The sequence below is a fragment of the Ahaetulla prasina genome, chromosome 15 (assembly GCF_028640845.1).
Source record: "Ahaetulla prasina isolate Xishuangbanna chromosome 15, ASM2864084v1, whole genome shotgun sequence".
Lineage (NCBI taxonomy): Eukaryota > Metazoa > Chordata > Lepidosauria > Squamata > Colubridae > Ahaetulla > Ahaetulla prasina.
The window spans coordinates 6,967,907-6,982,067 of NC_080553.1; the positions used below are offsets into that span (position 1 = coordinate 6,967,907).

Sequence of the window (14,161 nt, forward strand, 5' to 3'; positions counted from 1 at the left end):
TACTTTGGGCCGATCACCAGGAGAGGGTGAGTTCTAGCCACTCCTTAGGCACGGAAGCCAATTGGGTGACTTTGAGCCAATCAACAGGAGACTGGGAGTTCTAGTTCCACTTTAGGCATGAAAACCAATCAGGTGACTTTGGGCCAATCAACAGGAGATAGTGAGTTCTAGTCCCACCTTAGGCATGAAAGCCGATTGGGTCCCCTGTCTCAGCTCAACCCACCTCACAGGACTGTTGTTGTGAGGAAAAATAAGAAGAGGAAGGTGTGTTGGATAAGTTCACCAACTCTGGAGTTTACTAAAAATAGTAAAAGGCAGAATATGAATAATCAATAAAATTATGATTTAAACAAAACTCATAAATCAATTATGAGCTGCAATCGATCTGCAGATCCAAGTTTCTCCATCCTTCATCGAAAGAGTGAATCCCAAAAATCAAGAATCCCAAAAATAAGACTATTTTTAATCATTCCCCCCACCCCCCAGTGAGCTTTCTAATAATCTAATAGGCCGAGAGGTTGGGGACCCCTGCCCTAAACACCATCTCTCCACCCTGTTTCTCAGGGTCTTTCTCATACAGCCACCTCCTTTACAGCCTGAGAAACTAGGGAGGGTCCTAGTTGCAACTCCATCTCTTTATCTGGCAGTTTCTCTTTGCCTAGTTTCGACAAGCTGCGTTTTAATGATGGCTTAAACTCTCTTTTAAAAGACTTGCGCCTCTGGGAGGCTGGGAACATCTCTTTGCTGGGAACATCTCTTTGACCCGCTCCCTGACCCAGCATAGATCCACCCCACTCTTGCCCTCTGCCCCCAACCCCCCAACCTCTCCAGACTAGGCACAACCTGCGCCCCGGCAACGCGGAATCCTCCATCCCCCGCTCGCTGCTGCGCTGCGTCTTGTCGCGCACGGGAGGGAGCCCCGTGCCCGAGCCGGGAGCGCGCGTCCCCGCTCGCCAGCGCCCCCTCCGGCCCGGCCGGCGACGCCTCCGAGACCACCCTCCCCACCCTCCGCCGCCCCCGCTCCGCCCTCCTTTCGCAAGGCTCCGTTGCAGCGGCCGAAAGGACTTCTCCGGGCTCAGCTGCGCTCCCTTCACTGCCCCGGCGGCTGCGTCTCTGTGTTGCTGGGTGGCGACTGCGCGCCTTTTCTTCTTTTCGGGCGGCTGTCGGAGCGAGACGCCCAACCCCAGCTGGGGAAGGGGTGGAGGTGGGGGCTTCGGATCGCTCCCCGCCGGGCGCGATCCAGAGCCAGCCACGGATTATTCGCAGCTCCGAGAACTCCGTTTCTAAGAGACGCTTCTTGGAGCGCTTGTTGGTCCGCTGCTGTTGCTGCCTGCCTGTTGGGCTCACCGGTTGCTCCAAAAAAGTTGGAACCGACGCCGTTGGTTGGATCCCACTCCTCGGATCTCTTGACGCTGGTTCTCCGGGCACAGCTGAGCCGCCGACCCGACCCCCCCCCACCCCATCCGGCCCCGCAGAAGCATTGGCCAATTGCGCCCCCCCCGGATCCCGTCCTCGTCTTCTTGACGGCCCCCCGGCTTGAGGACGCGCGGGGGCTGGAGGGGAGGGGGCTGCTGTTGCTGCTGCTTCTTCTGCCGCCGCCGCTGCTGCTGCTGCGAGGGGAGCGGCTTCCCCCCGGCGACAGTCCCCGCCGGCAGCGCTGAAACGCGGATGTCGCCCTCCGCCTCTTCCCCTTTGCGGATCGCCGGCGGCGCCCGGCGTCTTCCCCAGCCTTCCTCGGCGGCCCCGCGGCTGCAGGCGGCGGCGGCGGCGGCGGCGGTGGTGGAAGACGACTAAAGGGATGTTGGGCAGCTGTTGGTCCCGGCCCTGTGTGCCCCCCCAGGAGATGTTTCTGATGCTTGCCTTTTGCCTGGCGACGCGGCGGACCCTGGCCGCCCCCATCCCCACCGCCGAGGAGCTGGCGCGGGGAGTTGTAAGTGGAGCCCTGGGGCTCGTTTCTCTCTCTCTTTTTTTTTTCCGGGGCTGGGGGGGTTTCTTCTGCGCGAAGGGGTCTCTCCAGGGGATGGGGGGGCAGCGGCGAGCCACCCCGCTTCATCCAATCGGAAGGTCGGGGCCAGGACTCCGCCGCCACCAACATCGATGGGTGTAGGGATCCCGCTTGGGTTAGCGAGGGTCCCTCCAGAGGGTGGGGGAAAAAAATCAGAGGATGTGCGGCTCCTTTCCCCTTTTGGAGGAGCAGATCGGAAGCCAGCTGTTCCAGTCCTCCTGTGGCTTCCAGCGGTCAGCAGAGATCAAGGAGAGAAATTGTCTCTCCTTCTGAGGTGGGGGTGGCGGGGGGGGGGGATCTCCTCCAGAAAAGGTGGGGGGGGGAGAGAGAGAGGAAGCTGGTCGGCATAGCCGAGCTGGCAGCAGGTTGGCCGGAGGGAGACTGAGAAACAGGTTGTTTTGCGGTTCTTGCATCTCAGCCCCGGAGGCATCTTCTTAGCCTCCAGATCAGTTCTAAGTGCATGAATTGCTTTCACGCACCTTCCTCCTCTTCCTGGCTCTCTGTTTCGGGGTACACCTAGTAAAGAAGTCTCCCTAAGTTTAATGCCACTTATTCCACCACCCCAGGGTTCCAATTTCTTTGGGACTTGAAGGAAGCCCTGTTGAACCTCAGGAGGGACTAGCCCCCTGCACAGTGTCTCTAGGGCTGGAGAAGGTTGCTCTGGACCTGGGACCCCTCCTCTGCCCCACTTGCCCTTCCTTTAAATTCCAACTTTTCTCAGCCTCCGTGTGTTTTCTCCGTGTCCTGGGTGGGAAGCAGATGAAAAACCTTAAATTGGTCTAACGTTACCCTGCGATTCTTGGAGTTGATACTAAAGGCTTTTTTCATCACTTGGATATATATATATATCCTCAAGGGCGCTCTCTTGCGCGCAGAGAAGGAAATGGTGGCTTTTCTTCTCTGGTCCCTGGTATCTAGAGATGGTTCCGTTTCTTGCCTCCAGCCCCCTGTCTCGCCCTGCTGTGCTACCAAAAACAACTGCAACCTTTTTTTCCGGGGAGAAGAGGACACTGTGTGTGGGTGGGGGGTGGGAGAGAAGAAGCATCTCCCCAGTTTAGCTTTACAAAATGGCTCAGCCAGAAAACACAACACATTGCACGCAGTTCCTGACTCCCGAACCGTGTCGTGGGATCGTCGTGCTTATTCCTCCAACCCATTAAAACCGTCTTTGGTTTATAGTTGGAAGCACTTTCTCTTGATTTGGGAGATGGGTGAGTAACAACCGGCATTCGGGGACAATGGTGTCCTTTCCGCAGCTGGTTGAAATGGTGCTCGCTCAGTCTTGAAAGAGCCAGATCTGTCTTCCAGTTGGGGAGTGATCAACTGTTGTATTTGCTCAAGCTGGCATGTGTATGGATGACATTGTTGTTGCAGAGTGGGAGTCACAGATGGCTGAGGGTCCAGACCTGCAGGGGGAGGCTGATCTTTAGTAGCTCTTGAGACTCACATGTCATGGGACTCTACAATGGGCAGACTCCTCCATCTTCCCACCCTGTTACTCAAAATTTGGCAGGCCCCAGATGAGGAAAAGACAGCACTGTCCCCGGTTGGCCATTTCTGCTCCAGTAGGGATGCCTAGAGAGCTTCAATGACCGATGCAAATTGAGATCGTCTGAAAGTGGAACCAGATTCACAGATTCTGCTGGGCTCGAGAACATGATCGTTTGAAGCTATAACTAAGGACTATGATAAAGGTTGCCCAAGTGATTGGAGTAATGGAAATGGTCATAACTATCTCTTGAAGGGAACATTTCAATTCCCAAATAAAGCCATGTTCCAGAGGAAAGGAACCATATCAGTGAGGTTGCGGATGGAGCACCCAACATCTTGAGATAGCTACGTTGAGAGTGTCTTCTGCTAGTTAGTGAACTGGAATACGTAGAGACATGGGATATATGTGGGCCTCCAGAGGCCCCTAGCATTCTTCAGTGTTGATCACCCTTGCCTACTAGAGGTTCTTATTCCAGCAACATCTGGAGGACAGTGAGTTCTCCAATCTTGGAGCAGATAGCAGATATCAGTAAATTGAGTTCATTTTTTTTTTAACTTTCAATCCTAGGGAGAACCCATATTGAATGGGGATTATTCCACAGTTCCTGTTAATGGTAGCATTCCCTAAGGGAAGACTACTCTTACTGTTCCCTGGGGGTATCTACTTCTGCAGCTGGTATTTTTATCTGGAGAAGAATCCACATTGCTTTCATTAAGTGAATCTGTTCTAGTGCCGTGCATTTATTTTGCCGCCGCCTCCTCCTCCTCCTCCTCCTCCTCCTCCTCCTCCTCCTCCTCCTCCTCCTCCTCCTCCTCCTGATATAGACGCAGAAAACCACTAGTTTGATGCAAATCCAGATGGCTTCGCTTTCCTGTTACTACTCTGAATCGCCCTCTTATTATTTTTCTTCCTCTTCTCCTGAGCCCAAATTTTATTCATGGTGGCACTGGCTGTTTGAGGTGATTTTGGGTGCAGATGTAGGTATGCTGAAAAGCGATTGGTGTATGTTAGGTAAAAGTAAAGGTTCCCCTTGCACATACATTGTTGCCGACTCTAGGGGGCGGTGCTCATCCCCGTTTCAAAGCCAAAGAGCCAGCGCTGTCCGAAGACGTCTCCGTGGTCATGTGGCCGGCATGACTCAATGCCAAAGGCGCACGGAACGCTGTTACCTTCCCACCAAAGGTGGTCCCTATTTTTTCTACTTGCATTTTTACGTGCTTTCGAAACTGCTAGGTTGGCAGAAGCTGGGACAAGTCACGGGAGCTGGCAGCACTAGGGATTCGAACTGCCGAGCTGCCGACCTTTCGATTGACAAGCTCAACGTCTTAGTCACTGAGCCACCGCGTCCCTTTACTTTTACTTCCTTTTAAAATAGATATATAATTGAGACTCATGCATAACTGCTGTTCTTGTCACTTGGAGATGTTCATGGCTGGGTTGATGGCAAAGAGCTGATAATAATGTCCAAACATAAACGGTCATTAGCACCACTGAAAATGCTTCATTCATTTTGCTGTTGCCTTGATGCCTGCTTTATTCTTGAAGGTTTGGGCGATTAAAGGGTCCTTGGTGCTCTGTGAGTTTGGTGGTTTTCTTGCAGGTGTTTCATGACCCAACTAGGTAACATCATCAGTGCCCTGATATTACCCTAGTTTGGGTAATGAAATGCCTGCAAGAAAAAAAGCCAAGCTCAGAGAGCACCAAGCACCGTGGGTGGCTCAGGCTGTAAGACAGCCTGTTATTTAACACAGCTGCTTGCAATTACTGCAGGTTCTAGTCCCACCAGGCCCAAGGTTGACTCAGCCTTCCATCCTTTATAAGGTAGGTAAAATGAGGACCCAGATTGTTGGGGGGGCAATAAGTTGACTTTGTATATAAATATACAAATAGGCTGAGACTATTGCCTTACACAATGTAAGCCGCCCTGAGTCTTCGGAGAAGGGCGGGATATAAATGTAAAAAAAAAAAAAAGCACCCCATAATCCACCTCCTCGTCCTCTTCCTCCCTTCCTCCTCCTTCCTCTTCCTCCTCCTCCTCTCTCCAAACCCCACTCCCTTCTAGCACTGATCATGTTACCTACTTTAGGTAAAGAAACAGCTGCCGGAAAAGCTCAGAGAGCATCAGGGACCCCTCATTTCAACCCTGAGCTACAAATATTCTCCTTTATTTGGGAGGTGAGTTTGCTGATAGGAATGAGCCAACCGCTGAGCAGAAAAATCAGATCTTTTTTCCAGAGTCCTTCCCTCCCTTGTAGTTTTGAAGGCCTTGTAATGGAGGGGGGGTCTGTTGGGGCTTGTAATTTTGATCCAAGCCAATTTAAATTGACCACTTCCCAATCTTCACCTCCACCTCGCTTCCTAACACCCTTGATCCTTTCATCCATGCCGTTTTCTTGGCAAGGTTTTTTGGAAGGTGTTTGCCACCATTCCTAGGGCTTGAGAGAGTAGGACCGGGCCAAAGGTCACCCAGAGATCTTTGTAGTGAAGGCAGGGCTAGATCCCACAATCTCCTGGTTTCTAGTTCAGTGCTTTTCATCACTGCACCAATCTGGTTCCTTGTTTTGATGCTTCCAAGTCAGTTTTGAAGCCTTATGAATGTTGCTCCTTTTGCAGCATTTTTGGAAATGGTTTACCTTTGTCTTCTTCTTCTTGTGGAGAAAGGTAATTTTAATACCACATCTCTGGAAGGTCTCCAAAACTGGGTCATCTGTCTGTCTGTCTGTCTGTCTGTCTGTCTGTCTGTCTATCTATCTATCTATCTATCTATCTATCTATCTATCTATCTATCTATCTGTTTTTATATTGATCTATCTATTGGATGGGTTAACCTGTTACATCAACCAACCATCATAACTGGGTTCACAACTTCCATTAAATTAAGCATCAAGCTGGCCGCATGAGAGCATAGCCAAAGTACAAGCCAGTATAATTGGTGTCGTACGGAGGCTGACCCCCCCCCAGTCCTTAAGAGGGAAGGAAAGAAGGAAAGAAGGAACAAAGGAAGGAAAGAGAGGCTGAAAGAGAAAGAAGAGGGGGAGGAAGGAAGGAAGGAAGAGAAAGAAAGAAAGAAAAAGAAAGGAAGGAAGGCAAAATAGTTGTTGGATGAAAAACTCTGTTGGAAATTCTACCTTCTAATTAGCGCATTTAGAACTGGGATTATCTGGGTTCTCTTGGAGCTTGGAAGAGGCTGCTGGAGAGCATTCAGGGAGCTTTTCTGCTCTCCTTGTCTTGCTTAGGAAGCAGAGCCAGCTTAATGTTCAGGTACAGTTTGGCTTTCCTCTGTTTTATTTTATGAAAATGTAAACCTAGCTTTTGCAGCCCCCTAGGGGCCGTTCAAGCCACTTCTGTTGCATGGTATCAACGCTCTGTGAATTAAAGTGGCAATTCAAGAAGAAGAGCTATAAATGGGTTTCAGACTCTCAGACCTAATCAGGCAAGGAAGGAAGGAAGGAAGGAAGGAAGGAAGGAAGGAAGGAAGGAAGGAAGGAAGGAAGGAAGGAAGGGGAATGAGAAGGAAGGAAAAAAAGAGATGGGGAAGGAAGGAGATAGAGAAGGAAGGAAGGAAGGAAGGAAGGAAGGAAGGAAGGAAGGAAGGAAGGAAGGAAGGAAGGAAGGAAGGAAGGAAGGAAGGAAGGAAATGGAAAAAGAAGGAGATAGGGAAGGAAGGAAGGCGGGAGGGAAGGAAGAAGGGAGGGGAAGGGAAGGAGGGGAATGAGAGGGAAGGAAGGAAGGAAGGAAGGAAATAGGGAAGGAGGGAGGGGGAGGATGGAGAAGGGAGGGAGGGAGGGGAATGAGAGGGAAGGAAGGAAGGAAATAGGGAAGGAGGAGGAGGGAAGGAGGAGGGAATGAGAGGAAGGAAGGAAGGCAATAGGGAAGGAGGAGGGAAGGAAGGAGGAGGAATGAGAAGGAAGGAAGGAAATAGAGAAGGAGGAGGGAGGAGAGGAAGGAAGGAAGGAGAAGGAAGGAATGAGAAGGAGGGAAGGAAATAGGGAAGGAGGGAGGGGAAGGGAGGGAAAGGGAGGGAGGGGAATGAGAAAGAAGGAAGGAGATGGGGAAGGAAGGAGATAGAGAAGAAAGGAAGGAGATAAGAAAGGAAAGGAGGGAGGGATCTATGGCTGCTAATTTTTTAAAGCATTTTGCTCCCTACAAGGGGGCATGTTTGCCTGCGTGCTACGAAACCCCTTCACCAAAACTGGAGCACTACAGAATCTCTCCACCGATAACTTTTCCCCTCCGTTTGGGAAATCCGAGCTCTGCAGAATCGGAAAAGGTCATCGATAGATAAACTCTTGTGGAATGGGATTGGCTGTATGGCAAAAGCAAGCGGGATCAATTTCCTCCTCAGCTCCGATCGCTGCAGGATTAAGCGGCTCTCGCCCTACCAATAAAACCTTTCGGATGATTTTTTTTTTTTTGTTTTAAAGGCTTTGTTTTGGTGAAGCTAGCAAGAAGGGTTAGTAATTGAGTGAGACGTCCCGGAAAATTATAAAAAGCATCTTGTGATTTGATGATGGGAAATTGCCGTATAAGGAGCGTGTTCTTTCTTCCAAAGAGAATGTGATCTTGGAATGTGATCTTGTAAGGCGAATTGGCAACCCAAGGCCCTTGAAACAGATGAACTGAAAAAAGGATGGATCTCAGCATCCATAATCCCCCAGCCAGCATACTGGGGGACCTTTATGATGGGAATTCTAGTAGTCCTGCAGTCCATCCCTTTTAAAGTTCATTCATTTCAAAAGCCGCAGATGGTTCATTCAAGTTGCCGTAAAGTTTGAGAAGCACCAGTATAAAGGAAATATGGGATGGTTTTGCAGTACTGGGGACTAAAACATATGAAGGACAGTTGCAGGAACTGGATATGGCTAGTCTAGGGAAGAGAAGAACCAGGGCAGATATGATAGCATCTTCCAATATTTGAAGGGCTGCCGCAGAGAGGAGGGGATTAAGCTATTTTCCAAGGCACCTGAAGGCCAGACAAGGAATGATGGATGGAAACTGAGCAAGGAGAGATTCAACCTGGAAATAAGGAGACATTTTCTGACAGTGTGAACAATCAACCAGTGGAACAGAAGTTGCAGGAGCTTCATCACTGGAGGCTTTCAAGAAGAGACTGGACTGCTGTCTGTCAGCAATGGTGTAGGGTCTCCTGCTTGGGCAGGGGGTTGGACTAGATGTCCTACAAGGTCCCTTCCATCTGTTAATCTGAATCTATCTAAGATGATCAAAGGCCTGGAGACTAAAGCATATGAAGAACGGTTGCAGGAACTGGGCATGGCTAGTCTAGAGAAGAGAAGGACCAGGGGAGACATAATAGCATCTTCCAATATTTGAGGGGCTGCCGCAGAGAGGAGGGGGTCAAGCTGTTTTCTAAAGCCCCTGAAGGCCAGACAAGGAACAATGGATGGAAACTGATCAAGGAGTTAACCTAGAAATGAGGAGGAATTTACTGACAGTGAGAACAATCAACCAATGGAACAGAAGTTGCCTTCAGAAGTTGTGGGAGCTTCATCCCTAGAAACTTTCAAGAAGAGACTGAACTGCCATCTGTCAGAAATGGTGTAGTACGGTCTCCGGCTTGGGCTGGGGGTTGGACTAGATGACCTAGAAGGTCCCTTCCAACTCTGTTAATCTGTAATCTGTAAAAGCAACTGTGAGTCTTCGATTGGGGAGGAAAGGGGTTTGGGAGGGTGTAAACTGTTGGAAAAAAGCCATAGTGGTGCGTTACAGCTGCACAAATTGTGTTGGCGAAAACAAGCATCTGTGGAAACTTGGAAGGAAGAATGGAATGCAACGTTTAGTGTCGCAAATATGTGTGTGTTGTGCACATCTGCACATCGGAAATGCTAGTGGAGGAATATTTGTTAAAAATGCATTCTGTTTATCCAGGATGAAAGTCAACCGGCATTGCGGTCATGGATTATGGTGTATCTTTGGTGAAATAATGAAGTAGATGGACCTATGAAAAAGTTTATGTTTGTAATACAGATAATCCTCGATTTACAGCCACAATGGAGTCCAAGATTTCTGTGGCTAAGCAAGATGTTTATTAAGTGAGTTTCGCCCCATTTTAAAACCTTACTGCAGTTGTTACGTTGGTAGAATAGAATAGAATAGAATTTTATTGGCCAAGTGTGATTGGACACACAAGGAATTTGTCTTGGTGCATATGCTCTCACTGTACATAAAAGAAAAGATACGTTCATCAAGGTACAACATTTACAACACAATTGATGATCAATATATCAATATAAATCATAAGGATTGCCAGCAACAAGTTATAGTCATACAGTCATAAGTGGAAAGAGATTGGTGATGGGAACTATGAGACGATTAATAGTAGTGCAGATTCAGTAAATAGTTTGACAGTGTTGAGGGAATTATTTGTTTAGCAGAGTGATGGCCTTCGGGAAAAAACTGTTCTTGTGTCTAGTTGTTCTGGTGTGCAGTGCTCTATAGCGTCGTTTTGAGGGTAGGAGTTGAAACAGTTTATGTCCAGGATGCGAGGGATCTGTAAATATTTTCACGGCCCTCTTCTTGATTCGTGCAGTATACAGGTCCTCAATGGAAGGCAGGTTGGTAGCAATTATTTTTTCTGCAGTTCTAATTATCCTCTGAAGTCTGTGTCTTTCTTGTTGGGTTGCAGAACCAAACCAGACAGTTATAGAAGTGCAAATGACAGACTCAATAATTCCTCTGTAGAATTGGATCAGCAGCTCCTTGGGCAGTTTGAGCTTACTGAGTTGGCGCAGAAAGAACATTCTTTGCTGTCCTTATTTAATGATGTTTTTGATGTTAGCTGTAGCATGGTAGATGGTAGCATGGTTGTCAATCTGGCTTCCTCATTGACTTGGCTTGTCAGAAGTGGATCCCATGACCTCGGAACACTGCAACGGTCATAAGTATGAGTCAGCGGCCAAGCACCTGAATGTTGATCACATGATCATGGGGATGGCACAATGGTCGTGTGGAAAAAAGCTCATAAGTCCCTTTTCCCAGTGCCGTCGTAACTTTGAATGGTCACTAAATGAACTGTCGTAAGTGGAGAGCTCCCCTGTACCCTTTTCTCTCCCGTCCCCATCCTGTGTTCAGACTTCTGCTGTCAGATCTATAAATCGATAACATCTTTCTAAATGCTCTGTAAAATTGGTGTCCTTTCAAATAGATGGAATTTTCAATTGTTGTGTAAATCTGGCTGCCCCTCACATTGTTGTGTTGTGGCACCGGTTCCCACTCCACCAAAATTAAACAGAAACATTTTTTAAAAAAAAAAAAAAGAAAAGAAGCAGAGGAGAATAATACCTTGAATAATATAGCCATTACTGAGCTGCGGTTTTCTTTCTTCCTTCCTTTCTTTTCTTTGCCTTGGGATACCGTAGAAATCCCTCCAGTTCCTTTAATAAATAATGCTGTTTGCTATCATTGAATAGTTCTTCCAACTAAGACACTCAGGTCTAACTTAAAATACAGCCTGCAATATAAGCCCGAGGTTTTGCAGCCAGGATTTAATACAAGAGAAATAAATTGGGCCAGGTTTCTTGGCCGGGAACGGGAGACAGCAGATTTCATTTGGAGTGGTCCTTGCGCCTCTCCGAGCTTGGTTGTTTTCTTACAAACGTTTCATTGGCCAAACTAGGTAACATCAGCAGTGCTAGGAGGGAGTGGGGTTTGTTGAGAGGAGGAGGAGGAGGAGGAGGAGGAGGAGGAGGAGGAGGAGGAGGACGACTTGGTGTTCTCTGAGTTTGGTTTTTTCCTTAAAAACCAGTGGTGGGTTGCTACCAGTTCGCACCGGTTCAGGCGAACCGGTAGCAGCAGTAGCGGGAGGCTCCGCCCACCCATCCAAACGCCATCAAATATGCTCTGCGCATGCATTGAAGCCTTTGCACATGCGCAGAAGTGGCAGACGCGCACATGAGCGAACCGGTAGCAAAGATAAGTGAAATCCACCACTGTTACAAATGTTTCATTACCCAAACTAGGTAACATAATCAGTGCTGAAAGGAAGGGGGTTTGTGGAGAGGAGAAGGAGGAAGAGGAGGAGGAGGAGGACTATGGAGTCCTTGAGCTTGGTTATTTTCTTGCAGACATTTCATTACCCAACTAGGTGGCATCATCAGTTCCAGAAGAGAGTGGGGCTTGCTTTAGTATATAAAGAGGGAGCAATTCTCAACCACTTCTGGCCCTGATGATGTTACCTAGTTTGGTTAATGAAACGTCTGCAAGAAAACAACCAAGCTGAATCGGACTTCCCCATTGGACAAAAGGCGATCACGTGACCCCGGGCACGCTGCAACCGCCATAAGTATGAACCAGTTGCCAAGCCACTGAATTTTGATCACGTGATCATTTGGGGATATGCTGCAAAGGTTGCAATTCTGGAACACAAGTCGTAAATCGCTTTTTCCAGTGTTGTGGAACTGTTGTAAATCCAGGGCTCCCCATATATAGATTCTTCTAGTTGTGCAGGGAGGTTGGACTAGAAGACCTCCAGAGTCCCTTCTGAGTCCATTAGAGTTATATTTTCTTCAGCAGATTGTCCATTGGCGCTTCTAAACCTCTCCTGGCAAAACTGCATGCTTTTCCAAGCCCCCCCCCTTTTTTTTTATTTTATTTTTTTGCAAAGTGCCAACTTCCTTCTCAAGATGTCAGCCTCAGCAATCTGTTCTGCTGACTTTAGTGCCTGGCTCGGCTTTGCCTTCCAGAGTTGGCACCCGCCAGAGAAGGACTCCTATCCATTCTTCTCTAGGATCCATCAGCGAATTCCAGTTCCCTTCGTTTCAATACGCGCCTCCTCCGCCAACACGTCTCGGGAGGCATTTGCAAACTTGCAACGGCTCAACGCGGACGGCTGCTTCTCCAAATCAAATCTTTGAAGGGTCCATAAGCCAGAGGGTCCTTGCCTTCTCTGCTTGGGGGGAGGGGAGGAGGGAAGAAGGGATAGTAAAAGACATTTTCTCGTTGGCTGAAAAATATTTGGCAACCAACGGGACACAGGCCGTTCAGCTGATAGGACAGATTTGAATGGTCCATTTGGCAGGGTTGTTGTTGTTGTTTGAAACCTTGGGGACATCCAGCAACTAAATACGACTTGAGAAAGAAAAATGAACAAGGTGTGATTCCCCACCCCCACCCCACAACCCCTCCACTCACCTCAGAAAGCCTCTCGGGCTGCCGCCAAATATGTTTCTCATTGCTGTTTTGAGGATCAAAAGAGAGAACGGGGGGGGGAGAAAAAAATAACGAGCTGTCATTCAAGCAAAAGCGAGAAAGATTTTTACTTTTGTACTTTTCTTTGAAGTATGTGGCTGGATATCCTTGGATTCCTACTGATAAACACATTTCATGCTGAAATCAGCCGGGTAGCAAGAAGCAGATCCCACTAGAAACCTTAAGAGCGAACGAGGTGGGAACGATGATGGAGAAAGAAAGGCCGGAAAGCAAGAAAAAACAACCCCAAAACTTTTTCTGGTCCTTGAATTCTCTCATTCTTTCAAATCGCATTAAAAGCAGGCGCGTTTAGGAGTTCTTTCGGACGTTTGCCTCCTCGTGAGAACACGGACGAGTATAAACTAAGGAAAGAAGGGATGAATTATTGATTGTTGATGTTTTTTTTAAGAGGATCAGCTGTGGTTTCCAGATCAAAGAATTGAGAGCGATTTGGAGTTTGTAAGTTAAAAAAAAAAGAGAGGAAAGGAACCAAGTTAGCATTCTCTGAGGTTCCTTTCTTTCTCAGCAGAAGCAAAAGACGGCTCTGGGTTCAATACCTGAGAAGGTCCTCCGGCAAAACCACTGATATTTTGCTACAGAAAATGCAGGTTGGGCCAAACCGGAGAAGAAATGCTGACATTCCCCAGGAAATGAAATCTTTAATAACAGATTAACAGAGTTGGAAGGACCTTGGAGTTCCTCAGTTTGAGTTCCTCAGCCAGCTCTGCTGACGGGGGGAGTCTGGAAGTTGAAGTCCACAAGTCTTAAAGGGACCAAGGTTGGAGACCCCTGATCTAATTCAACGCCCGCCCGCCCCGCCCAAGCAGGAGACCCTACACCATTTCTGACAGATGGCAGTCCAGTCTCTTCTTGAAAGCTTCCAGGGATGAAGCTCCCACAACGTCTGAAGGCAACTTCTGTTCCATCGGTTGATTGTTCTCACTGCCAGAAAATTTCTCCTTATTTCCAGGTTGAATCTCTCCTTGATCAGTTTCCATCCATTATTCTTTGTCTGGCCTTCGGGTGCCTTGGGAAATAGTTTGACCCCCTTCCTCCTCTCTGTGGCAGCCCCTCAAATATTAGAAGACTGCTATCCTGTCTCCCCTGGTCCTTCTCTTCACTAGACTACCCATGCGAAGTTCATGTAACCATTCTTCATATGTTTTAGCCTCCAGTCCCCTCATCATCCTGGTTGCTCTTCTCTGCACTCTTTCTAGAGTCTCAGCATCCTTTTTATAGTGCAAAACTGGATGCAGTATTCTAGGTGTGGTCTTACTAAGACTTTATAGAATGGTATTAGTACCTCACTTGATCCTGATTGTATCCCTCTGTTAATGCAATTTAGGATTGCGTTGGCTTTTTTGGCTGCCGCCGAACAATGTTGGCTCATATTTAGCTGGTTGTCCACTAAGACTCCAAGATCCCTCTTACAATCACTGCTATTAAGCCTGGTTTCACCC

At 48.2% G+C, this 14,161-nt stretch overlaps 1 protein-coding gene across 1 annotated transcript in view; it reads left to right on the forward strand.

The window, feature by feature from the left end:
• The first annotated feature begins 1,124 nt into the window (after positions 1–1,124).
• Positions 1,125–14,161, forward strand: part of MMP17 (matrix metallopeptidase 17) — a 112,858-nt gene continuing 99,821 nt past the window's right edge. The window contains exon 1 of the mRNA XM_058158203.1: positions 1,125–1,930. Coding sequence (XP_058014186.1) covers positions 1,799–1,930 — 132 coding nt within the window. The 5' untranslated portion in view covers positions 1,125–1,798. The remainder of the gene's footprint in view (positions 1,931–14,161) is intronic.